General features: G+C 39.5%; 2 protein-coding genes and 1 long non-coding RNA gene across 5 annotated transcripts in view; 2 read left to right on the top strand and 1 right to left on the bottom strand.

Annotated features, from left to right (window-relative positions):
* greb1 (growth regulating estrogen receptor binding 1) overlaps positions 1 to 1701 on the top strand; it is a 23527-nt gene extending 21826 nt beyond the window's left edge. Inside the window, exons 31-34 of the mRNA XM_085452086.1 lie at positions 160 to 392; positions 555 to 755; positions 907 to 1045; positions 1425 to 1701. Of these exons, the coding sequence (XP_085308212.1) occupies positions 160 to 392; positions 555 to 755; positions 907 to 1045; positions 1425 to 1588 (737 nt within the window). The 3' untranslated portion in view covers positions 1589 to 1701. The remainder of the gene's footprint in view (positions 1 to 159; positions 393 to 554; positions 756 to 906; positions 1046 to 1424) is intronic.
* On the bottom strand, positions 1507 to 9054 carry LOC146718476 (uncharacterized). Its single transcript, XR_014919041.1, has 3 exons — positions 8754 to 9054; positions 8372 to 8457; positions 1507 to 1571 (listed from the first exon to the last, which is right to left on the bottom strand). It is a non-coding gene; the product is annotated as an uncharacterized LOC146718476 (long non-coding RNA).
* Positions 2671 to 27521, top strand: lpin1a (lipin 1a). Of its 3 annotated transcripts, none has more exons than XM_085452047.1 (24): positions 2671 to 2997; positions 10893 to 11093; positions 11467 to 11562; positions 14945 to 15041; positions 15132 to 15357; positions 18437 to 18511; positions 18722 to 18814; positions 18992 to 19106; positions 19706 to 19880; positions 19985 to 20131; positions 20232 to 20325; positions 20804 to 21000; positions 21311 to 21404; positions 21557 to 21626; positions 22331 to 22417; positions 22784 to 22876; positions 23025 to 23089; positions 23194 to 23332; positions 23581 to 23729; positions 23866 to 23952; positions 24051 to 24203; positions 24458 to 24572; positions 24669 to 24772; positions 24894 to 27521. In XM_085452047.1, the coding sequence occupies exons 1-24, from the start codon at positions 2935 to 2937 to the stop codon at positions 25063 to 25065; spliced, it is 2907 nt and encodes a 968-aa protein (XP_085308173.1). In that variant the 5' UTR covers positions 2671 to 2934; the 3' UTR covers positions 25066 to 27521. The 3 variants fall into 3 exon arrangements, with proteins under 3 accessions (XP_085308173.1, XP_085308187.1, XP_085308182.1); XM_085452056.1 differs by lacking the exon at positions 2671 to 2997 and adding an exon at positions 7718 to 8230; XM_085452061.1 differs by lacking the exon at positions 22331 to 22417 and having other exon boundaries at positions 2673 to 2997.

Genomic DNA, 27521 nt, shown 5'->3' with positions numbered 1-27521 from the left:
GCTTCCATTATTTCCCCGCATTTTTCTAACTTAATCCGGCAAACAAACTTACTGATCAGAGATTATTTTTTTCACATAAAAAAGCAACTATTTAAAATAAGTTGTTTGTGCCTTCAAATAATATTTATGGTAACTTTTTTTCCCTTTGTATTAAACCAGGTAATGTACTGTGGGAACCCTTCTCTCGAGGTCATCTTCATGACTTCTTCCTCCTCAATGTTGACCGGAGTCAGAATGTCCAGTATGACCAGAACCGCTTCACCTGTCATGACGTCGATTTCACTCTGAGGCTGCACAGTGCCGGGCTGCTTGTCTGCAGGTTCAACAACTTCAGTGTCATGAAGAAGCAGATCGCCATTGGAGGATACAGAACATTTATTATCAAGACAAAGGTATCGTCCACAGTCAGCAAAATCAAAACATAAACTAGCAATCATAAACTGGGCAACAGATAGTCATTGATATTTTTTTCCTTGTCATTCTGCAATTACATAAAAAAAAAAACCTATTACTTTCACAAGCTATTGTTAATAAGCAAAGAATTTTGTCTCCAGATGACAGATGTTCCCACCTCTGTGAGCCCCTCACAGTACATCTGTGCCCCAGACAGTAAGCACCTTTTCTTGGCTACACCAGCTCAGCTCCTTCTGGAAAAATATCTCCAGCACAACAGCCATAAACTGTTTCCACTCAGCACCAAGAACTACACGCACCCTGTACTGTCTGTGGACTGCTACCTTAACCTGGGACCTGAGGTATACAGACACACACACTCCACATCTACACATACATGTAGACATGGTTTTAAAAAGAAATTACACAAATAAGAAATTCTAATATCATAATATCTAATATTATATTTCAACATACACTTCATAAAGACTCTAATCTTCTTGCTTCCTGTAGGTGACTGTGTGTTTTGTGAGTTCCAGACCTCATTCTGTGAACATCAGTACAGCAGGGTTGCTGTTCAGCGGCCTCCTCCTTTGTTTTGCAGACTCCTTTGTGACTCCCGGGTTCCTCAAGAAGTTCACCTTCCTTAAAGGTGCAGCAGCAGACCAAATGTAGACAATAAGCATGTCTGTTACAGGTGACTCATTTAAGAAGAAGTCAAAGCAGTGTGCAGTGTAGAATTTGGAGCGGATTGATATCATTCTGAATATCAGACCAGCAATCTTCTTCACTTCTACTTAAGTAAACAAATACCAGTAAAGCTAGAACAGTTATAATTTACATTAAGTCCCACAAAATAAGAGCAAATTAGTCAGTAGTTATCACTTTATATTGATCAAAGAAAAAAAGGGAATAAAGATCAGGAAAGTACTTCAAAAAGGTGAAGCCATGCTCTCGTTGTTGTAATTATTTCTTGCTCTGTGTCACTGTTGTTAAAGAGTGTCGCTCTCCCTCCTGTCTGCTTGCTTTAGGTGCAACTCTGTGTGTCATCAGCGCAGATCGTAGCTCGCTGAGGGAGACGGTGGGCAGGTTGGAGCTGGAAGAAGAGTGGAGGTTTAGGCTCAGTGATGAGTTCCAGACTGCCAATGCCAAAGAGGACCGGCCGCTCTTCTTCCTGACTGGAAAACACATATAACTGAAGCAGATGTGCACTTTTGGCTTGTCGTAGACAGGACTGAAATTACTAATTGTCAAACAGAACAAAAACAGGAAAGGGATTTTTTTTTTTGTTCTGTTTTTTTTTTTTTTTTTTTTTTTAAGCTTTATGTGCTGCTCCATGAAATAGGTTAATGTTCGTGTTTTGGAAATACATTTATGTTCTCAGCGAGATATACTGATTGTCTGAGATGTCTGGGGACTGTACGTGCACAGGAAAGAGGCATTTTTATCCTTGAAACAAAGTTGCTAGGCTCCGTAACTCACAGTGCTACTTTTGATTTTTGTGATATCTGTTTGCAGATTCAGTTGTTTAGAATTACTCAGTGTTTAGATTTCTTTGCAGGTGCAGGCAACACGGAGAGCTTTAAGGAACGTGGAGGCAATCATTTGTGTGACATGGTAGCTGGCTTCTGTCGATATTTTTGTAGGGTTATTTTTGTAGATGCTTGTTTTGCATGTATGTTCTTACATGTCAAATATTTTCAATTATATTTCATCAGATTGTTATCATGTAAAAAATAAATTTGTTTCAGTGTGTGCAAGAATAAGAATTCTGAGCTGTTTATATCAGATGCAGGGCATTTTTTGTGCTCCAGAAGGCTGTGTGATTATTTTGTTTGTACGTGTATAAGAAACATTAATTGACTGTATTTTGTATGTACAATTTTGTATGCTTTTAACTGTATAAATGTACAGACATTTTAAATAACTTGTGTTTGTTTAAATGTAAAACCTGAGACATCATAAAGGCTCACTCTATACAAAAAGCAAACTTTAATAGCTACATTATGTCTATTACTGGTCCAGTGCATACTTTAAGTACAAAGATTTTATAGCCTATCTAGGTAACATTTCAGTCCTATATAATTTTGCTGTCATGTGGTGTCAGATCAGCACCTGAAGCAGCAGGATAGTACAGCAGCAGTGGATGCTCTCAGATTTCCTCCCAAGTACTCCATTCCCAGAAAACGCTTGTTGATAAATTTAGTCCAAAACACTTGCTGCCCAAGCATTAGCAGCTCAGTCAAAACAACAGTACACATTACAGTCTAAGGACTCATCCAGATACACTAAGAACTGCTTTTTCACTGTCATGAAGATAGTTTTTTCATACCAGAAGACAAAGTTTTCATAAAATATAGCTTTAAATAAATCAGTAACTACTACACAGCTTTTTGACATATCGACCATCTAAAAGGACTGAACTGCTTCTTTGTTGATTTTTTTTTTTGTCTGTTACATGTAAGGAATATTTCCTGATTTCCTGCCAGATTTCTGGAGACTCCTTGAAGAACATTTCATTAAGAAGCAGCCATTTATGACATGGAAGAGGAAGACTTCACCAGCCACAGTGAGGATGAAAGCCCCAATGGCAGCTGGTCCTGGGTAACAGAACTAAATATATACTGCACGGATGCATGAGGCAGGCAGAATAACATAAGTTCAGGCTTGTACTATAAACTTAATTGACATTAAATCAATAAAATAAAAAGGAACCCAAAACACTACAACCAGTGAGGAAATAGGTCTGGAGTGTCCACATATGGGACAGAAATTGCTAGTATAATCAAATGTAAAGACAGAAAGATTTCAGAGGGACTATAGAAAATTGCTAAAAGAGGAGCACTGTGTGCAGATGGAGGAAGTGTAGGATGTGTATACTTTACACAGCATTTTCTGCATGTCTGCTGGTTTTGTAGTTAGAGTTGATGAACTCTTATCTGTGTGCAGTCAAATCACGTGTTGGATTAACAGCTGATATCTCCACACATTACCTCAAGCCCACATGTGTTATAAAGGTATATAACACATCAGTCAGTGATGCTGTTCCACAGCAGTGCTTTGACCCCACATTTTTCTTTTGCACCTTTAACATCTTCCTGAACTTGATCTATAGTTAGTTGTTACTGGTATTGATTGTTATTGATTGCCCAGAAACTCTCTACGGTGGTTTGCAAGGGAAGGGCAAGATTCATTCAAATATAGACGCAGTTTGGAATATAGAATTTCAAAAGCAATCAGTGTTTCATGCACATGCTGCTCCAACATGCTGTACGTTAGTGTTGTTTATACAGGATTGGCAGCAGTGGCTTTAACCATTCACGTCTGGCCTTGGAATCCACTCTAATCAGATTTCTCTAAAGCCCTGTAGCACGCACTGCAGTACTGCAGTGGGGACAGACTCAGCAGGTCTGTAGTGTGTGGCCCAGGCAGCTTTACCATTGGCTCAACCAGGCCAACCCCCCCAAACACCACCCCCATCTCCGTGGTGATGAAAAGATTGCATTGTGGCCCAAAGGGGGAGTGCCTGTGAGAGATCAGGCAACCCCTGCCTCAGGAAACGACCCACCTCCCTCCAGTCGTTTGCAAGCACTCTCACGTGTCTGATATGTAGTAACACTGCAAGGCAATCACTGGAGCAATTGAAAGCTTAAAGGCCAGCAACCACCCACCCCCACACGCACACACATGCACTGTAAACACACTGAGATGAAACACTTAGCATGTACATACATGCACAGTCACATATAGTTTGAGGCTGAACAAGGCAAATATTAACCTGCACACATATGCACGAAAACCACATGGCCACAGTCTAATTAATGAAATTCCTGAGATTACACTAAAACCTGCCTCAGCTTTCACTTTTATTCCCTTCACACATAAAAATGCAAATGTGTCTCTTTCACACAAGATATTATGGTACTTATTTTTATTGCAAATCATTATTATTATACATTTAACCTTGTTGAGCACCTGACCCACTGATGACCTCACACACTGCAGTAAATAAACCATCACATCTCTACACTTATTTCTTTCTGTCATATATTCACACACAGCAGTAACAAGTATTAGCATTCTCCATATTCGCTGTTGTCTGCTCCGTATTCTTCCAGTCTCTTTCTCTCCTCTCCTTCTCCCACTCTAGTTGGCTATGTTTTCCTGCATGTTGAATGCTCCAGTTCTTAGAAAACCCAACACGTGTTTCCTTTCTCCCCCCCTGCCTGGCGCAATGTATGTGTGTGTGACACCATGATAAAGTGCTCCACAGCAAGGCGGTGCAAAGTATATTTGTAATGACAGCAGAATTTGATCCACAGTCATGAACTGTATCACATGGGATTGCAGTTTCATGCGGACCGCATATACACATAAACACACACAGAGGTCTAGAACAAGCAGGCGTGGGGGCAGTTGGATGGGAGTTGGGCTGGTTCTTAGAAACACTGAGTAACAAGAAAAAGCCATGAGACCCAGTTCGGGGAGACTTTATGTCGAAACTTTTTTGTTTGTTTTTCTAAAATGAGAACTCTGAGTACAGACTCAACTCAGGGCGCCATATATAAATGTAACTTTATCAGATTATGGATTATAGTTAGGAACATCTGACAGAGGACTATAGATATGGGAGTTATCAGTTTTCTCATCAAGTCAAGTCAAGAAAGTGAATAAGAGCATTTCGCCAAAATGATGAAATAGAAAAAATACAACATTACAAGCATTCATTTACAATTTAAAATCTGCTGCTTTATATTGTTGGAATAAAGGATTATATTACCCTCCTCGTAGGATATGATTTTGCTTAAGGTTGCAGTTGTTGAACTGTATACATCTATAAAGTATATACACCAGTCGAGCATAACATTATGACCACTGACAGGTAAAGCAAATAACACTGATTATCTCATCATCATCATTAATACTGGTTCTGATAGAAATGTGTCAGATTACACAGTGCAACACAGTTTGTGATGTATGGTGCCTTGTATATCTTTTCTGAATGTTTTTTGAATAGTTTTGCATTTGGCTAGGGCCAGTGTAACTATTGCTAGCATGAGGTGATACCTGGACCCTACAGAGTTTGCATAGGTAGTCCCACTCCTCTAGGATGGTGCACCAATATGTGCCATTGCCAGAAGGTTTGCTGTGCCTCCAAACATAGTCAAGAGAATGGAGGAAAATCCAGGAGGCAGGCAGTAAGGTCAGTTGTGTAGGGCTGTAGAAGATACCCATCAACAGGACCAGTATTTGCACCTTTGTGCAAGGAGGAACAAGATGAACACCACCAGAGCTACAAAATGACCACTGGTGTGAATGTCTCTGACCAAACAATCAGAAACAGACTTAATGTGAGTGGCCTGAGGGCCCAACTTTCTCCAGTGGGCCCTGTGCTCACTGCCAGGACCATGAGGCCTGACTGGCGTTTGCCATAGAATACTAGAAATGGCAGGTCCACCACTGGCACCTTGTGCTTTTCACAGATAAGAGCAGGTTCGTCCTGAACACATATGACAAACGTCTGGAGGGTCTGGAGAAGATGTAGAGAATATCATGCTGCATGCAAAATCCCTCAGCATGACCAGGATGGCATACCCATGGAGAGACACACAGATCTCTACAGGCTAGGCAACAGCACCCTGACAAGCGTTAGGTATTAGGATGAAATCCTTGGACCCATTGTCAGACTGTACAGTGGTAAAGTGGCTCCTCTTTTCCTCCTGGTGCACGACAATGTCCCACCTCATGTGCGGTGAGTATGTAGGCAGTTCCTGGAGGATGAAGGAACTGATGCCATTGGTTGGCCGCCATGCTCGCCCAGCCTAAATCCAATAAAACACCTCTGGGACCTGTTTCAGTCCATCTTACACTGCTAGGTTGCACCTCAGACTTACTAGGAGCTCAGTGATACCCTGGTCCAGCCATTGTCTCGTTAGAAGCCCCAACGCTGTCAGGCATGCGGAGCCCATACAACCTGAGGACTATTTTAAATAGATGCTAAGAAATTTGGGCAAAATCGATTAGCCTACTGCTGCATCAATTTTTCACTTTGATTTTTAAATTCAGTCGATGTGTTTTCAAAGTGTTCCTTCATTTTTATTTTTATAGCAATGTATTAGATAGATAAACTACCAACTGCAGTTACAGGTTTAGTTTCTCCGGACAGATGGGTAGACTTTTGACCACTGAGACACAGTCAGTACATTGCACAATGCTGATGCCTTCAAGCTCTCTGAATGTCAGTGCTATTCTTGTCTCCTTGGCTGCTCATACCAGGCTTGCATGTCTTCAGAATTAGAACAAGGTTCTTTTCCTTTTCTCTTGGGTAGATTTCAGTAGAAATGAATACAGTGTGATTTAATGATGCCATATCTAAGTAATTTGAGTTTTCCAATGATGTTACAGTCAATACTCTGCTATGTACTGTATTATATGTAGAATGTGACGTTTCAATCAACTAAAACATGAAAGACATTAATATGTCATCACTGCTGAAGAACTTAATTCTTATTTAACCCCAATGTGTCCTCAGAAAATGTCTCAGATAATCCTCCCTGTTTCCAAAGAAGGATGCTGTATCACATGTAATATTTAATTAATGTAATTTTAATAAAACGTAATGATTTTCAAACTTTTTAACCTATATTTTACTCTAAGGATATTTAGTCAGTTATTAAAATAAAGTTGTTAAAAACTGTAAGCTATGTATGCATTGCTTTTAGACAGTCCTTTTCTCACTGAACCAAGAAGTGAATTTACACTAACATATAGCATTTACATATTTTATATATTCATTTATCTATATATAGATATAGTAATTGATATAGTACGCTATCTATATATAATTATTAGAGGTATTATTTAATTACATTAGTATATAATATTGAAATGTATAATTCGGTTGTGCATTTGTGAAATATTTTCAACGAGCTTTGAGGTCAAATTGTCCCTTTTCAACATAATTAATTACCTTTATAGGGGCTTATGATAAGATTTTAAATTACTTTATTAATAAAGTTGTTGCATGTAATTTCTTTTTTTTAAAGAAGTATTAAAGTATAATGCAGGAATTAGAAAGTGTGAACAGTAAACACAAGCAGAGACAAAACAATAATATAGTCATAACTGATTTTTTAAGGGAACTGTTCAGCAAACATTGTGTGGCGTCATCGGTGCTCAGCCAATCGATCAGTCCGAGGTTGCAGCTCTGTGGTGGAGGGAGGAATATTTAATCCACGTGGTGCGTTCCAGAGTAATTTGGAAGTGTAAAGTTCCGAGTTTGCGGTCTTATTTTTCGTCTGGAACGACCCGTCAGCTCTGACTTCCAACCGGAGAAGTCGGAGCAACCCCATTAATATCGAGTTAACAATCCGAGATGTCATAAATTAAACTGTAAAACTTGTAATCTGCACTGTCGTGCTCGCTAAATAAGCCATAGGCGGAGAACTGAGCAGCTTCTGTGCACAAGTGTGTGTTAAAAACAGTAAAAGTATTTCCCAGTAGTATTAGTGGTGCACAAAAGACTGTAGTTTGCTAAGAAGTAAAAACAAATCCTGTTTTTTCCTGTTTTCCAGACGTTAATACTGGAGTGACGTCACTCCCGATTCATGCGTCCGATTTCCAAGGTAACCTGAACGCGGCATACGATTTAAAACGCATATCATCCTCGAGCGCAGAAGCCACGATCAGATGTCAACAAAGCTGTAAGAGTGTGAATATTACCGATGATGTTTGTGCTGAGCACTGACACTTAACGCCGTAAACCAGTATAGGACCCTTAGTGGAAAAATCGGAAGGAAGAAATATTCTGGAGGGAAGAGCGACGTCCATAAATAATGTAAGCAAAGACTACATTGCTTCTGTAGCATGCTGTGAGAAACATGTCATGGGGTTTAGGTATTTTTGAAGTACAGGTGTTATATATTGCTTGGGCTGTTTGAATGAAGACAGAGCCCTGATGCAGACTGCAGAGCCTCACCCCGTGTGCAGATGTTTACATGTCGCCACAGAGCCACACTACGACGTAATTATCAATCCCGTACTGATGCAGCTTCTCTTCACATCCTGCATAAGAGAAATATCCACAATATTTGTGACAGTATTTGTTTATATATTTGTATATATGTATAATATATGCATCTATGGTTTTATTTCGTGGTGTGCGTTTTCAGACGGTATAGTGATTTAGTAAAGTGCTGTCTAATATATAGAACCCCCCTCCCTTTTTTGTTTTATTTAGCTATCATTTGTCACAGACAATCATCCCGGTGTGTCTGGCTGCTCCAGTCACATTAAATTGATTTAATTGGATAATCCTTCACATTATCATCTGTCTGTAAATCCCTCAATCTCTCTCTTACCTCTCAGCTATCCTGTCCGTGTTTGCACACTGTCTTTCCTGTGGTGAGAGGCCACTGATGTTTTATGTTTATAAATAAGCCTCAGCACACTATGTCACACACTGTGAATGCAACTCAGCGTTGTTGCTCACTTATCCGAAAAAGAACAGCAGTGACTGAGATCAGGTTCTTGTAGCCTAACTGTTTTGTTTCTTGTGCTGCATGTCCATTTAATGACACATAATGACCCTTTGGGTGGACTCGTGATAGGTTATTACGTAATTGAGGCGCAGTGTGATTGGCTCTTTAACAGAAACGTCCTGGAGGACTGGGCATGGCCTTGGCCGTGTGTGTGTGTGTGTGTGTGTGTGTGTGTGTGTGTGAGGGAGAGAAAGAGAGAGAGAGAGAGATTAAAGGAGAGAGAGAGATGTGTTTGCGGGAGATTTCTGTTTACCGTAATGTCAGGTCTGTGGCATGAAAATTGATGGACTCATATTCATGGTGTTGAAATAAATGGACAAGAGGTCCAGGGAGTCAGAGTTGGGTCAAGGGATCAAATAATTATTGCCTATCCCATTTGTAATGCTCGAAATTGCACCATAGAAACTGACATGTTGAAACAAACTACCAAAGGAAAAAGAACATATTTTCTCCCATGAGGTTATATGCAAATTTGTTCATTTGCAAAGTATGTTCGATAGCTATCACTACAGTTTCTATTCCATCCTATTATTTTCTTTCCATGTTAAAAGAAAGAATGTTGAATAAACATTTAGAACACATATTAATCATTTTGAATTTGTAGTGCATCAACACCATTTGGCTCAACAATATACAAGTACAGGCTCAAGGTCGTTAAAAAATAGGATTTCATACTTTACCACATTGTATGAAATTTCCATGAACAGCATTATGGGTTACTTTGTACGATATACAGATATCACTGAATTTACCACACTCCTCTGCAGAAGCAGAAAAAAGAAGGAAAGGTGCACAGCGTGTAGTCGTTATTCTAATAACAGTGTTGTGGTGTGTTGTGTTATTATTGTTGTGGCCTGGTTAGACCAAGGGTGTGATGATTGACTTATGTGGCTTTGATGAGCAGTGGAATAAAGCTAGGCCATTAGAACAAAAGATCCCCAATCTGTGATGTTCAATAATTGATGTGTGTTAATGAATCATCCTCATCATCAGCGTTCTTGCACAGTTTGCTGAAGCACGAAGCCATCTGCCGACTGGGCGTGCTGTAATGTTTGTGTATGTGACACTATCTTAGTCAGCACAAGCAGGTGACAGGTGGTTACAATTTTCTTGAATGTGTTTAAACCCATGTTACACGTGGCCTCACCGCCCTTTCGTAACCTTTTCCCGCTCTCCCTCTTGTTTCTGTATGCCTCTCACCAAAAGGGGATTTATATATTTTTAAACATTCTCTCTAAAAATATCTGGTTACAATTAACATTGACTATTACATAGTGGCTACTATTAATAAGCCATCATACCTGTAGGGCCATTAGGTTGTACATTGCAAAGACAGTACAACAGAAGAAGGCTTATGAAATATCAACTTGTTTATTCATAAAAAATTAATAAGGCTGTTCAGTTCATAACAGATGGGTTGCTGTTCACTTCTCCATTACTCACAACCATAAATCTTGGAGGACACTGGAGGCATTTCCCTGTCTGTGATGCGCTCACAAGAGCATGTTTGCCGTACTAGAGTAATGCCAGACATCCCTGATGGACTGTATATTTGCACTACAGAAAGGAAAATGCGCTGAGTTTATAATGCTGTCTTTTTTGGTGGGGGGTAAACCCACCCCCTCATTCTGTCTTTTTTGAAAAGCACAATGCTCTCATATACCAACTTTGGTCAAACCCACAAACATACCCCGCACTCAGAAGCACCACAAGAATAGAGAAAAGAATGATGAAGCTGTCTTTGCTTGAGGTATCAGCAACCTGCCAGAAACCACTTGAGATTATGCAGTTAGCTGGCATGAGTGGGCACAAACTGGACTCAGTATATCAATAATGTGTCTTAATGTGTAATTATGTAACAAGATGGCCTTGCATTGTGTTTTGACGTTAAAGACATGAAACATGACTAAAACAGATGAATAATCTCCTATATTTCTTCTCTCACTCTCTATCTCCCAGTTGCAAACCATGAATTATGTGGGTCAGCTGGCGGGGCAGGTGTTTGTGCAGGTCAAGGAGCTGTACAGAGGGCTCAACCCTGCAACACTGTCTGGGTGTATAGATGTCATTGTGGTCCGGCAGCCAGATGGTTCCTTACAGTGCTCTCCGTTTCACGTCCGCTTTGGCAAGATGGGTGTGCTGCGGTCACGTGAGAAAGTGGTGAGATCATAGAGCGCTCTCTAACCTGCACATGTTTAAAATCTATTTTATATTTCACGACAGCTAAATGTAAATTTTAATATATGTAAATTTAATCTGCATTCATTTGTGCAGCGCTATAGTATATTTTTTGAAAAAAAGAAACTAAAACAGTGCATTATAACAGTATATTTAAAACAGGACTACAATCAGTAAAACTCATGAGTCAGTATCTTAATGATAACATTAGGTTATAACAGATTATTATTTATTTTTTATAGCCTAAAGGTACTGCATTGGTCTTCTCAACCTTCCAGTCTGGAGGTTGTCAGGGAATGCTAATGAAGTCTAAGGCATTAGTCTTAATCAATTCTTTTTCTGTTCTGTTCTGCAGGTGGACATAGAAATTAATGGAGAGCCAGTGAGCTTACACATGAAGCTGGGAGAAAATGGAGAGGCTTTCTTTGTTAAAGAGACTGAGAACAAAATGGTGAGTAGTGATTGACAGAGTCATTACTCCTGAATCAGTAAACACACACGAGAATAGCACAGAACATTACTCGCAGATATGAAGGTCATAAAGCCTGAACTAATATACAAGAAGTGCTTGATTTATCACTGTGCTCCAACAGAGCTAAATTATTATTTGCCCTCTTAGGTAGTAGCGATTCTCACTGGTTTTACCACTCGCTGATTAATCTGCAACTACACGTTGTTGTAACTTTAATTGCCAAACTTAAATGTCTTCTCGTCCTGCCCTGACAAGCCCAGAGTAAGAAAAAAGATGTACCTTGACTCACTCGCGGCGTCAGTTTTACCACACAGCTTTAAGGAGTGTAAAATATACTTCAAAATTTCTTAATATTATGAGGTTTTCTATGAATTGAGTACCTTTTTTATTTACACGTGCATATAAAATATCCTAGTGTTGTCATACTTGGGGGAAAAAATCCAAGCATAGACCTTATCAACTTGTTTGTAGATAAGTAGCTAAACATTTTAGCAAAACACTAGGCTCAATAACAAGGCACAACAAGTGCTTCTGTCCTCCTGTGGCATCTTCTTGGCAAACACGAGTTTAGCTTCCCAGAAATAAACCATCATGACAAGCAGAAAGCAGAGACAAACACTGGTCAGTCAGACACTAAACACACAGTCGACAGTCTGTCATTGTCTAACTTTGATATGTGGGTGGAGAAAAAGAAATTTGATAGAAATGAATGACTGATTCATATAGTGTCAATTCATAGCAACATTTGCCTAAAGGTGTTTTGTGTTGTTTTGGACCTGTAACTATGTTATACAGGGTGTTTTCTTACTTCCAACAATTAGCCAGGAGCAGGCAACACTTTGTCATTTTCTTCCCATTTCAGCCAGGGAAACAAAGACATTTGTTTTTCAAGTCTAAAAGCTCTTATGAACATTTACGCAGTACAAAAGTGTCATGCGAGGACAGACAGACATTGACTATTGCCAGTGCCAGACACCAGTTTATTTGCTTCCAGGCAAATGGCAACAGATACAATGTTCAACTGATAAATTGGGGCATCTGTAATAGAAACGGCTCACATTATTCAACCATAGACTTTACCCACTGGTTTGCCTCAATCCCCTGAAGCTGAATTTATCTGTCAGATTTGAGCTTTTCATGTATCTGTAATACGCCGTATTACACAGAAGTATTTGCAGCGCACATGCACATACACGTCACAGGAAACGGCATAATCTGGGAACATTCCCTTCTGTTTTGAAACCTGATTCTGTAACGCGATAGGTAACGTCTCATGGGAGGTAGGAGGGAGTATGGGAGTATTTGAGGTTGAGAGGTACTTCAAGGAAGATCTATTGTAGTAAACAACATCTATCAGCAGTCACAATGTTACTCGTGAAGTGGTGAGTAACCAGGAGCTCGCGCTTTCCCCTGGCCAAGAATGAAAAGGAATATGTTGCAATCTGAGAGGTTCTAATTCCTTTTCCGAAGGATTACGTCCATCTAATGCTGCATCCATTACTTACTGTCCATCTTATAGAGAAGCTATTAATAAATCAATACTATAATACCTCTTTCCACAACAGACAAGAAAATAATGGCTTTTAGTTTCAGTCCCACATAGAGTTATTTGCGAATTCGGTTTGACCATGTTTGTCTTATAGTTTTGGTCTCGACTTGAATCCTTTCCCTTAACATAACTCTCTCTCCAGAGAGTGGAAAACCACCGGAGACCTATTTATAGGTCTGCCATTTCACACACTGTATAGTCTGTTACACACAGACTGCCCTCGGAAATTACTGAGACATACTGTACATGTCATGAAAGAGGAGCAGTACAAGGACATAAAACCTCTAGCTGGTAATAGCACATTGGTAGGACAGCACGGTGTGTTTGCCACTCACATGAAGAGGTAAAAGAACAAGCATCATGGGAGCTTGCAGACTGTGTCAGTCTAAGTTGTCACATCTCAAGTCCTAATGTACACTCTGTACACTCTTCATCTGTGTTTCTCAAGGTGCAAAGTTTGCAGGGGTTTGTGCATGATCAAATAAATGCACAAAAATTGAGCCCAAAATTCTCATCTTCATGCTACAACATTAGAAATCTTTCAATACCAGTGCTTTAATAAAAGAAACATCTCCGATGATGTAACTTAATGACTTTGTGCCCTAAAGGGTGACACATAAAGAGAATTATTACTCTCTTTATCTTTATGGCATGTGCATTTAACAACCCTTTAATGCAAATATCACAGATGTAAAACCAAAGTGTTAGAAAGATTTTTACTCAGTAATTGAAGTAATCTTATTTATTACATTGCATTTTGCAGCATATAAACAAATCGCTTTATAGTTGATCTTGTGTGGTTTAAGAACTCTATATTTGTGCACAAATGCTCTTTTTCTAAGGAAATTGTGGGAATAACACTTATAGTTCAGTGAGAAACTGAAATATCAACAGACTGGAGTAAAAAAACAAAAACAATTTAAATACTGGAACTGAAACTGGCTTTAGAGCTGATATTTCCCTCTGAGTATAGAGCTCAGAGTAGATCTGTACTCAGTACTATCCCTTTTCCTCTCCAGTCTAAATGAATTGTGCTGTGTTGGACTGTGCAATGACACGTGAACTGCAAGGCATGTGTGAGTCTGCTCTGTTTGGATCATCCCTTTATCATGCCTCCGCCTCCCCCACTCTCTCTCTCTCTCTCTCTCTCTGTCTCTCTTTATTCTTCTAGCAGCCTCTTGGCAGTGCAACGCTGATGAGCAAATCTCTGTGATTTTGCTAATCTGAGCTCAAATTTTCACCAGATTATTTAGCTGGCTGTTTGGCAGTAGGAATGACCATATCTGTTGTTGCAATATTTCATTTTCTTTTAGAATAGAAAAATCAGCAATCTGCAATATGGACTGCTATGACATTTTGACAGAGAACAAACATATTTGGCCTGGTCATTACCTGCTATACTCAAGGCTTTTTCATCACCCCCAGCTGTAGAGAGGGTGATGGGACCTTAAAATGCTCCACTTTATTCTTGCATCTTGTCCTACATGATTGGATTCTCAATCTATTTTATATTACAACTGTTCTGAGGGCAATTTTTACTTGCTGTTGTGTAATAATTCTTAAAAACTCCAGATATAAATGTCAAAGCTAATGGCTTAAACCAAAGAAGACAATTGCATCATTAAATGTATGAACAAAGAGTTCTCAATAAGGCAATAATAATAATTAAAAAAAACAAAAGTAGAAGCACTTTTCATGTCAGTATCAGCAGCTATTATAGATGCTGCGGTCTACACAAGAGATGGTACAGCAGAAAAGACTTGCGTCAAGTATTGCTAATTTCAGACCTTATCTCACTTTCCCTGGAAACAGGAAGTGGTTCCATCCTACCTGGCAACATCACCAATCATGTCAACAGGGCAGGAGTTAATGAAGTCACATCTGGCCAGGGGCAACTCTCGTCACCATGGTAGGTGCCGTTGGAAACAGCGATGTTAGAATTTGTGACAATTTGCATTTTCTTAAACAGTTTTTTATGATACTCTTTCCCATCATATAGACTCCATCCCATGCGGCCCGCTTCCTGTTCAGAATCTGGGACTGCAGCAAAGTGAAGGAGGGTTAACCAAGAAGAGGAGAAAGAGAAAGAAGAAGGCACGGCCAGAGGGAGGTGGAGGAGGCGCAGGACTGAGGAGAGAGGAAAGTGGAGAAGAGTTCTCAGATGATGAGGACATGTTCACTATTGACCTGAGCTCAGATGAGGAAATGGAGGGGGACAGCAGCAGGTGTGTGTGTGCAAGAGAAAGTCTGAATATGTTTGCGTGTATGAAACAGAGAGGGAGAAAGAAAGAGAGGTTATTATACCTGCCAGCCTGGTATTTAACAGGGGAAAAAAACATTTGTTGGTTGTCACAGTGTTGTTTGCGAAGCCGATGAACCACTGCCAATAATTCCTTAACTGTGTTAAGTGGAAAACCTGTGTGTGTTTGTGTGTGTGTGCTTACATTTTTCATGCATGGGTATGTGTTTAAGTGGCTGTTTGAACTGTCTAAAAGCTGGGTGTGTATTTATATCATTTAAATCACAGATTACATATATATATATATATTCATATCTGGGCCTATGTCCTCATTTTAGCTTTCACAGCGTTTTAGTAGATAAAGGTGAATGGCTTGGATGTGAATTGAACTGCGATTTGGGGAAGACCTCGAAGGGGCCTGGTGGCGGCTCCCGGGCCAAGCAGATCCCCATGTACTAAATAGAAGTGAAGAAGTTAAAGAATTGAAGAGGGGATGGAGGGTGGGGCACGTAAACAAGAAGGAACTGCTTGTAGAACTGGGGGAACATATATACAGTGGGGCAAAAAAGTATTTAGTCAGCCACCGATTGTGCAAGTTCCCCCACTTAAAATGATGACAGAGGTCAGTAATTTGCACCAGAGGTACACTTCAACTGTGAGAGACAGAATGTGAAAAAAAAATCCATGAATCCACATGGTAGGATTTGTAAAGAATTTATTCGTAAATCAGGGTGGAAAATAAGTATTTGGTCAATAACAAAAATACAACTCAATACTTTGTAACATAACCTTTGTTGGCAATAACAGAGGTCAAACGTTTACTATAGGTCTTTACCAGGTTTGCACACACAGTAGCTGGTATTTTGGCCCATTCCTCCATGCAGATCTTCTCGAGAGCAGTGATGTTTTGGGGCTGTCGCCGAGCAACACGGACTTTCAACTCCCGCCACAGATTTTCTATGGGGTTGAGGTCTGGAGACTGGCTAGGCCACTCCAGGACTTTCAAATGCTTCTTACGGAGCCACTCCTTTGTTGCCCGGGCGGTGTGTTTTGGATCATTGTCATGTTGGAAGACCCAGCCTCGTTTCATCTTCAAAGTTCTCACTGATGGAAGGAGGTTTTGGCTCAAAATCTCACGATACATGGCCCCATTCATTCTGTCCTTAACACGGATCAGTCGTCCTGTCCCCTTGGCAGAAAAACAGCCCCATAGCATGATGTTTCCACCCCCATGCTTCACAGTAGGTATGGTGTTCTTGGGATGCAACTCAGTATTCTTCTTCCTCCAAACACGACGAGTTGAGTTTATACCAAAAAGTTCTACTTTGGTTTCATCTGACCACATGACATTCTCCCAATCCTCTGCTGTATCATCCATGTGCTCTCTGGCAAACTTCAGACGGGCCTGGACATGCACTGGCTTCAGCAGCGGAACACGTCTGGCACTGCGGGATTTGATTCCCTGCCGTTGTAGTGTGTTACTGATGGTGACCTTTGTTACTTTGGTCCCAGCTCTCTGCAGGTCATTCACCAGGTCCCCCCGTGTGGTTCTGGGATCTTTGCTCACCGTTCTCATGATCATTTTGACCCCACGGGATGAGATCTTGCGTGGAGCCCCAGATCGAGGGAGATTATCAGTGGTCTTGTATGTCTTCCATTTTCTGATGATTGCTCCCACAGTTGATTTTTTCACACCAAGCTGCTTGCCTATTGTAGATTCACTCTTCCCAGTCTGGTGCAGGTCTACAATACTTTTCCTGGTGTCCTTCGAAAGCTCTTTGGTCTTGGCCATGGCGGAGTTTGGAGTCTGACTGTTTGAGGCTGTGGACAGGTGTCTTTTATACAGATGATGAGTTCAAACAGGTGCCATTCATACAGGTAACGAGTGGGGGACAGAAAAGCTTCTTACAGAAGACGTTACAGGTCTGTGAGAGCCAGAGATTTTCCTTGTTTGAGGTGACCAAATACTTATTTTCCACCCTGATTTACGAATAAATTCTTTACAAATCCTACCATGTGAATTCATGGATTTATTTTTCACATTCTGTCTCTCACAGTTGAAGTGTACCTCTGGTGCAAATTACTGACCTCTGTCATCATTTTAAGTGGGGGAACTTGCACAATCGGTGGCTGACTAAATACTTTTTTGCCCCACTGTAGATAAGAATCGGAAGGAGCATGTTTGGAGGTGTGGTCCCGCTCCTGAAATTCCAATACTTTATCTCCAATTAAAATATGTGTTGAAAAAGTACTTAATGAGAGAAGAATATAACACTGAAAACTTTAGAACACGTGCTTCATGAGGACTGCTGTGTCGGTGTAGTTTGATCAGATTTGAATGGCAATAACAAACAGCCCACCTGCTTTCAACAGATTCATATTCAAACATTGCTAGATTTTAATTTGTCTAAGCAAGTCCTGCACAGCTCAAAACAGTGAGAAGGCATCAGAAAAATCAATGTGGTGTGTTTATGTTGAAAACCAGGATCAATTTTCTCTCTAACCGGTGTTAAATGGAATTAAGGTTAGTTTCTGTTTAATAAATAAATAATTTTCTTAAGTGTTTAAAGAGAAGCAGTTTTATGTGTGTGTGCAGGTTTGTGCATGTTTGTGTTCATGTGTGAAGCCCTCTTGGAAACCAGCTCTGCTTGTTGGACTTGCTCCAAGGATTTGTCCGTTTCCCACAGCGCGCACTGTCTCTTTGAAAGAATGGCTCACGGGGTCATCCTTACTGGAGGCATTCCAAGCCTTTTTTAGGAAGTTTGCCACATGATCCTGAAACCCTTAAAGACAAGCAAAAAAAGTTTGTGTGCTTCAAGTCATTCTCTAAATTGTACTTAATGAGTGTATTTCCTTGGCTGGTTTATGATATGCGGTCACAGTCAAACAGCCCACGACATTTCAATTTTCAACAAATAAAAAGACCATACCATAGTTTCTTGGATGTGATACGACTTGCATCGACGCACTGTTTACATAGTAAATACCAGTGTCTGCACTAATGATGAAATAAAATGGTTGTGCACATGACTGACATCTCACTGGATGTGTGTATTTGTGATCAGACCTGTGTATGGTGATCAGGGATTGACTGCCAATGCCCACATTCTCCCCAGCACTGACTGGACTCATTCACAGAGGTATTTGGATGTAAGTGTGTGTCTGTCACACTGACAGACACACACTTGAACTCTTTAATAAACTCTTCTCATGAAATAGCATATTGCACATTTTAATATGTTTTTTTGTCCTCATGATAATTAGATGGAATCACAATTCACTGTCTTTCATTCTCTCTTTTCTTCCCTTCTCTTTTTTTGTGTTCTTTTTGTCTTTTATTCTTTCTGTAGTAAATTGATTAAGAAGACTCTGTCCATTCCTCAGCCCTGTGGTCTATCCATCTCCTGTCCTCAGCAGTCCTCTCACTTCTCTTCTCCTACTAGGTATCACCTTAGATTCCACCCTCTCTGAACACTAAATATGAAATAATGCACTAATTTTAGTGCATTATTTATGCAATAAAAATTTGCACAAAGAATGATACATTTTGTAACTTTGTAACTTTGAAACTGTGAAGTACCAGACAATCCAAAACAAATGTTTGACTTTAACTTTTCCAGTAGCCCAGACGATTCGCAGTCATCAACACCAAAGAGTGACTCAGAGCTAACAAATCCATCTAAGGACAACCCTGAGATGCTATGGACCTGGGGGGAGTTACCACAGGCTGCCCAGGTACATAACCACACATGGCATCACATGAATTGAGTCTGTTGGCTTTGCCTTTTGGGGATGGCAGCATTAAATCAACTGCATGGTCATAAAATACAATATATACATATAACTGCATGTTGTAGCTGTTTACTGTGTTAAGGTGTGAAGGTAAAATAAAGTGTGCAAACAATGAAAACTGTCCACCGCACCCATTATTAGCACTTCTCGTGCTGCTTTTTTTGTTTTTTCATGCTTCTCGCCTTTGGGTTGTGCTCCACAGTTGCTCCCTTTACTACTCACGCTGATCCACTTTGTGTATCAGTCGACACACAGCTTCATCAACATTAGGCTGCACACTGTTAGTTTCTTGGAGGACTACACTAAAGTATGTCTGCATAGGTTGCACACCCAAAGTCAAACAAATGGACACAAATGTGCTGATTCTGAACTGATTCCACCTGCTGATCAGAACCAACAAAGCCATATCTATTTTATAAGTAATGTTAAGACTTCAGCCTGTATGAGTGGAGAAAATGAAACATGACTAAGGGGTGGGGTTAATAAAATGTATGTAAGAAAGCAAATATTGTCTGAACTGACTGTCTGTTTTTCTTTTACAGCCATCTTTCCTGACCGCCCACCAGAAGCAGGATTCTGCCGCTGTTGTCTCCATACCGGTGTCTTCTAGCACTCACTTCCGAGCCATCAGTGACATGGGAACTCTGTGCAGTCCAGTGCCACCACTGGACAAAGACACAGAGGAAAACAGAAATGGACACATTGTCAGAGAACAAGGTAGAATAAAACTTTGCACTGAATGTACAAATATCTAAAAGCAGGATAAATTTGCACAGCGTCACATTAAAATGCTTTGAGAAATGCTGTGTTTTTTCCTTTAGAGAGAGAAGTGAAAAGTGTTGGGCCGTCATGTGTACAGATGGAGAGTTTGACAACATGCTCAGTGTCTCAAAGAATTCTTCCTGATCATTTGGAAGATAGCAGGAATAGTCCCATCAAAAGGACCGATTCACCGTCCAAGAGGAAAGGTACTGTTTGAGTTTTCTGCTCGTAAACAATGGATATCTTGATCTCAGTGTGTCTAAATTTCTGTTTCCTCTTTTATGCACTGATAAATGTCTCTTCTAGAAAAGAGAAGTCAACACCTGGGTGCTGATGGTATTTACCTGGATGACATTACAGAACTGGAGCCTGAAGTAGCTGCTCTTTACTTTCCTAAAACGTACGTACAGCATGTGTTGTAGCACCCTCTGGTGGCCATATTAGGGATCACAGTATTTCTTTCCACTGACACACAGAGCACAGAATACTTTATGGATGATTTTTGTATAACATTAGGTTTTTTTTTTTTCAATAACTAAGCACTTGCTTCACTGTAAGTGCTTATAATAGCAGATTATTTGAACTTGATAGCATGAAGAAGATTAATGAGGTAGCTAGGTTACGAGAAAGAAGGAGACCTTCTTTCAGTTGTATTTTTGTCACCACATGGTAACAGCCATTGAACTTCTTTATAACTAAGAGAAGACAGATATTCCTCCTCTCAAGGTCTTCGAAAACTCCAATTTCCAAAACTGAATTTAGCCTTGAAGAACTTGAAGTGTACTAAATACATTTTAGACCATTGTTTACATAGTATATGGCATGATAGTATGAAGAATTACTGTGTGATCCATGTGTGTGTATTTTTCCCTCCACAGTGACGGAGGCAGCAGCTCGATGAAGGGGGACACTGAGATGATGGTGGGTGTGCGGAGCGCTAACCAATCCCCACAGTCAGTCGGCAGCAGCGGGGTGGACAGTGGCGTGGACAGTTTGGTGGATCAAGTGTGTGATCTACCTCATGTTGCTATCTCTTTGTGTGGAGGACTCACTGATAACAGGGAGATTACAAAAGGTGGGACAGGGAATGATGATGTTGGATAATAATAGTGAAATAATGTGCATGAAATATCTGCAGTTGTCGAGATAAAGCTTATATGAAAGAAATTAAAAACAACATATTATATTTTTTAATTTGAAAACTTTAACAATATTCATAAATAATGTTGCAGGTCTGTTCGCGTTTTACATATTTTAAACAGAAATGAATTGATTTTTAAGATTTCACACAGTTAGTTTTTTCATATAATAACTTATTTTTATCTATCTTATCAATCAGATCTTTTTTTCTCATTTGTTCTTGCCTCTGTCTGTTCCTGCTACAGAGCAATTCATGGAGAAGGCTGTTTCCTACCAACAGTTCTCTGAAAACCCTTCTATTATTGATGACCCTAACCTTGTGGTCAAGATAGGAAGCAAGTATGTACTTCTACTGCTCTTTATTTGAACTGAGCGTCTGACATATACAAGCTTTTTTTTTTTTTTTTTGCAAATATGTAAGCTATCCTTTGCCAGTAGATGTCTTTAAGAATGAAGGGGTGCATAATAGCTTCCTCTGTCACCTGTTGTAGGTACTACAACTGGAACACAGCTGCTCCTGTCATGCTGGCCATGCAGGTCTACCAGAAACCACTGCCACAGGTAAGACCACCACAGTGATACACAAGTATTTACTCCTGATTCTTTCCATTCGACATGAATGCCACAAATTCTGCCCTCTCAAAAACTGTGAAGACGGACCTTTACGTTTTGTTGTATTTAATCAATAAAATGTGTAAATGAAGAGTTTTGTTTTTTGTCTGAAACAATGTGTAAAGCCACATTTTGCTTTGATGAATATACATTACTTTGGCTACTATCTACTGTTGTATTCAATATTGTTATTTGTTATATGGTGTGTTTGTTGTGTTGCAATGTTATGGACCACCTTTACTCCAGAGCATTTCTGGCATTTTACAATTTATCCTTAATCTGTTTTTTTTCCCACTCTGGTTCACTATTGTTGTTTGCCAGCCACCTCTCATTAATACAACAAAATAACACCAACTGAAATGTGTTCACACTCATTCCTTGTTTCAATAATCAATATTTCAAAACTAAGTGAAGATTTAAATGTTTTCACTTTATCCCAAGTGAACAAAACTTACATGCTACCGATCAAAATTACTCGACACATGGGAGAGCTTATAGCATATTTGCCAGTCCTATATCACAGTGAACTGTTGTGGTAAATTCATTGACCTAACACTTGATTAATGTCATGTCTTTGTCCCCCTTCTTATTTTTCCCTTTTATTTAAATCCATTCTTTCTTTCACCATCCACCCGATGTTTATATTTACCAAGTGTTGGTGTTTGAGTTATGTGTTTTCTGCTTTTGGCTTCTTCTCATACTGCCTCCCTGGTCTGTTTGGCTCCAGTCCTACCCAGCCTGTATGATGTTTTCTGGCTTTGCTTATGTGTTGGTCGGGGCATGACTTTATCTGCCTGCTTTGTTGCTTTATCATTGTTACCCTTTCCGTCAGCCTCTCTTTTTCCCCATATTTTCACTTGAGTCCAACCATGAACATCATCTTCCTTTTCATTTAATCTAGCATCTGCTATTTTTCTATTTGCATGTCTTATTGTTTTCAATTCTAATTGTTTCACAAGCAAGTTAGCAGGAGTTTAGTGTGGTTTGTCATATTTTACTTTGCCTTTTAGATTTTCTTTTTGTGCTTTCTTGTGCTCTCTCTTTTTTGTCAGCTTTAAGTTACATTTTCGGTCAGTTTTGAGTTGTATATGCATGATTGTCTCCAGGCATCGGTGGAGAACATTATGAAGGACAAGATGCCAAAGAAAGGAGGACGCTGGTGGTTCTCATGGAGAAGCAGGAACAATGACTATAAGTCAGTAAGTGCACAGATAGATATGCAGATGATGAACTTGTTTATCTACGATTCACCGTATCATTTACTGGACATTAGGAAGAACGGGGAAAGGATTAGTCAAATTTCTTCCTTGGGTCATACATGTGACCTTTGACCTTTTTGTTCCTCAGGAATCAGTGACAGAAGCAGCTGGAGACCAAGACGAGACTTCCATAACAATGGCCCCAGTAAACAGGTAACGTTAGATTTAAAACTGTGTATTTTTCTCTCCGCACCTATTGACATATTTTTTCCTACTTGTTTAATCTTATATGAGCATTTTTGTCTTGTATAATTCAGGCTGAAGGATGAATCATCCTCAAGTGATGAAGACCACAAATCATCCAGTCAGATATCAGGAGTCTTTCAGTCAGAGCCCCTTGAGAGTTCTGGTGGCATTTGTTACAAGAAGACTCTTCGGCTCACGTCAGAGCAACTGGTACAGTGTTTGTTTCTACACTTGCTTTTATTGACATCAACAGGAATACAAATTACCTTATTTAAGATATTTTGCTCATGTGGTTCACTACATATAGAAGAATCTGTACAGTAACAAACAATAATACACTGTCTTTAATAAGACCATCTGAAAGTTTAAATTACTTAGCAGTCGAGGCAAAGTGAAAATAGAAATACGTCCAAAACCTCAAGAAAACTTCTCAACCTTCCTCATCTGTGTGTTTACAGGCTAGCCTGCAGCTAAGGGAGGGTCCTAATGAAGTGGTGTTCAGTGTGACCACTCAGTATCAAGGCACGTGCCGATGTCATGGCACAATCTATCTTTGGAGCTGGGATGACAAGATAGTCATCTCCGATATAGATGGAACCATTACAAGGTGTGAAATAACACTTAGTGGCCTACATCCTGTTCAGTTCTATCATATTACCAGCAGGAGTCAGACTTTACACAGTTTTTGGGTTCAAAGGGACAGCTTTATTCTGTGACGTTGTCTGTCTTACATTACGCTGTAGATCAGACACTCTGGGCCACATCCTCCCTACGCTGGGTAAAGACTGGACACACCAGGGTATCGCACGGCTCTACCACAGAGTCAGCCTGTGAGTGCTGCTTATTGTCCTCCAGCTAAAATACAGTATGTTGGGGTGAAGCACAATGCTATGTTTCTGTCTCTCATATTTTCTTTTGTTTGTTACAGAAATGGATATAAATTCATGTACTGTTCTGCAAGGGCCATTGGCATGGCTGACATGACAAGAGGTTACCTCCACTGGGTCAATGAAAGGGGAACCATGCTGCCAATGGGCCCAGTGCTGCTCAGCCCAAGCAGTCTTTTTTCTGCCTTGCACAGGTCAGATATAGAGCAAGGGGTAGAAAAATTCTACTCTAGATTATTTTTGGCCATTAACACAAAACCTAAAATATTTAGTTGCAGGTAATAATAGGTAACCTTTATTGTTTTTGCATATTTAAACTACGGCAAAAGTATTTACTCTGGCAAGTTAGTGGTTATTACTTAGATGTACCCTTTGAAAAAAGTTAGCTGAGGCAGATTTACAATGAGGACAAAAAAAAAAAGAATGTTCAACATTATGTTGTGTTTAGGGAGGTGATTGAGAAGAAGCCCGAGAAGTTTAAGATCGAGTGTCTCACAGACATCAAGCACCTTTTCTACCCAAACACTGAACCATTCTACGCTGCTTTTGGCAACAGAGCTACGGTGAGAATACTGCGCTGACATCCGCAGTGTGGATTACTCGCTCGTATTTTGGCCTCAGTGATTTTTAAAGCATGCTGGTTGTTTGTGTTATTTCAGGATGTCTATTCCTATAAGGAGGTGGGCGTTCCACTTAACAGGATTTTCACTGTCAATCCTAAGGGGGAGCTGGTGCAGGAGCATGCCAAAACAAATATTTCCTCGTAAGCTATATGCCTAGTTGCTTTTTGATTTTCATCAGTCTCGTGTGCATGGCCATGTTTTGATGTCTGCATTCTGCCTTCTAACAGGAAAAATGACAAAAGTCTTGTGTTTCTTTCTCAGCTATGGCCGTTTGTGTGATATGGTGGATCATGTCTTTCCGGTCTTTATGCAAGGTGAGGAAGCAGACTTCCCTCACTCTGATGATTTTGACCAATGCAATTACTGGAACAAAGTACTTCCTGAAGGCACTATTGAGGGAGAGGAAGACCCACAGCCAGCCAAGATGAGCTGAAGAAACTGCTGAATCGAGCATGAAGCAGCTTTAGCATAAATGTGAAGATGAATGAAGCCATCAAGCTTTTCCTAATATGGTAAATCAAGATGGCTCCTTAACTCACAGGTGATACTTAAAAAAATAACTGAGTACCAATTCAAAGGAAATGAATGTTTTTTTCTACAGTAAACACAAAGAAACAAGCTGTGCTAACATTTAGGAGTGATAACGAAAGTAGTCAGGGAGACGGAGATAAAAGCAGAGGACTAAAAATGGCAACCTTAGGATCAATTGCTAATGAGACTGCTGAGTGAAAAACAAAGCAAGAAAAGAGATTTAAAAAACAAACAAACAAAAAAAGCAAAACCAAAATAATTCTGTGATGAAATTCAGCAGCTGGTTGGGAATTAAACTAACTCACATTTGCAAGTGTTCTGACTCTAATGCATACACATAGTAAACCTTGCAAACAGCATGAGTATAATATTTCTTTAGATTTTTTGTTATGCTACAAAATGTTTCTCAAAACATGTTTGTTGGTTCTCTAAAGGCACCAAGACAGAACTAACTGATTCCTTCGACTGGTTACCATTCTTGCCTTTAACCTACACCCATCATGTATATTCCAAAGGATAACAATTAGTAAATCAACTATTTCAACTATTGCCTAAATAGCAGACAATAAAACATAAATTGCCAATTTAGTTCAGCTTTTGAAATGCTAGATGGGCCCTTTGCTGCGGTTTCTGTTCTGCTCGTAGCATGCAGTATTAGTTGTACTTAAACTACAACTTTAAATAAGATTCTACCTAGCTATGTGGCTAAAGGTTGTCTTCTGACCTCAAGTACAGTGGACATTTTGCACCAGAAAATGCAGACTATATATGGTAAAACCATCCAGAGCATGCAAAAATAGCACAAATAGGGTATGCAAAAATCTCCTGTGCCAAACTCCTTTGCAAAGTAAAGCTAAGCGTGTGGTCTTTTGACCGTGCTACTGTGAAACATGTGGCCATGGCACATATTATAGTCTTCAGTGACTATATTCAAGACAAGTGCAAGACAATGCAATGAAATTCTGTCTGTTTCTATCTATTGTTTTTAAATGTACAAAAAAGGACATTCTGTGATATCGTACAATGTAATATACAAATCTCTCTACTCATTCGAATAACTAATGCCCATCAATGCAATTGCTTCATAAGCTAATTTAACACTAAGTATATTTTCAGTTTTGTAATGCAATATGATATATTGCACAGGTTAGTGTACTTCATGTAAAGCACTTATCTGTCCTGCAGAGGGAAAGTAAAGGAAGAGTATTCAGATTCTGTAAAGTTTTTGTATGAAACATGCCTATTTTTTGTAGTTTGTACATACGGGGTTTTTTCGTCTGTTATCAGACGTTTGTATTTTCATCACTTATCTAATAACATCCACTAAACAACTTTTATGCCTAATGTAAACCTCTCTTTTAATTTATATTACTTAAAATGGGAAAACCACTGCGTATGGTGTTAACATAATTTTTGTGACCGTACTATGATACAAGTTCTTGTGAATCAGTATATTGTCTAAAATACCTTGATGCTGGTGCTCATTCAAATATTCACACCCATTTTAAGGCCTCAAGGAAAATCTCTTTTTAAGTCAACTAAGAGGTGCCATTTTCATCACGCAACCACTGAAGCAATAAATCAACACCCAGTTGTTTTAGTGCTGCCTGTGGTTTGAGGCGTTAATGGCAACCAAGATAAAACCTCAACTGTTTACAAAAAGAGATATGTTTCCACTGCCTAACTGGTTTTAAATCGCATAAAGATTTATTCCCAGAGTACTTCATTAGATTTTTAGTTTGAAATTAACAAGTATATTTTTAGGTCACAAGTATTTGTTCATGTGTCTTGTACTGAAATACCAGAATGCCAGAAACAAATCTGACTGATTGTGATTCACCTGGTTATACTGTCACTGTTTGTACATATAACAGATACTCTGTGTATTGTGATTAACTTAAAAGAAAGTCAGGAATTTATTTTTCATTTAATGAAAAACTGTCTTTGGGAAGTCCAGTGTAATTTGTGCCAGAGGAAAAAGATGCTCAGAACGCATGCTCTTAAGTAATGACTGTTGTGTTGTCGCCTGATCTTTTGAGGAGGCATGTTGCTCTGAAAAAGAAGAAAAAAAGGAGATGAGATCATTGTGTCAAAATTCAAATTTTGCTTTCAGCATTTTTAAAGAAAATCCCATTTGGTGATTGCTAATTTCTTTCTGTGAAAGATTCATTCAAACTGTTGACTAGTTTTCACTCTGACTCTGTGTTGATTTAGATGATTACTTTGCTGCTTCCCATGTAAATGTTATGTTTTTGGCTCTAAGCAACAGGCCACCAGTATCCAGTGCAAACCATTGTTAACATTGTAATTCAATCTGTACAATGGACACATCTTTAATAAACTTAAAGTTAATATTGA

This window comes from Copadichromis virginalis, linkage group LG1 (assembly GCF_057382275.1).
Source record: "Copadichromis virginalis isolate Kocher_CV1m ecotype Utaka linkage group LG1, C_Virginalis_male_GT1.1, whole genome shotgun sequence".
In the NCBI taxonomy this organism is placed as follows: Eukaryota; Metazoa; Chordata; class Actinopteri; order Cichliformes; family Cichlidae; genus Copadichromis; species Copadichromis virginalis.
Note: the sequence above shows the minus strand (reverse complement) of the source record. Positions and strands in the feature narration are given on the sequence as shown.

Excerpts from the sequence above, each read along its gene's own strand:
- lpin1a (XM_085452047.1), top strand. The coding sequence starts at position 2,935 with ATGGAAGAGGAAGACTTCACCAGCCACAGTGAGGATGAAAGCCCCAAT. Across the intron at positions 23,333-23,580 it reads GGCTCACGTCAGAGCAACTG|GCTAGCCTGCAGCTAAGGGA; the intron begins GTACAGTGTTTG and ends GTGTGTTTACAG. Across the intron at positions 24,573-24,668 it reads CTTTTGGCAACAGAGCTACG|GATGTCTATTCCTATAAGGA; the intron begins GTGAGAATACTG and ends GTGTTATTTCAG.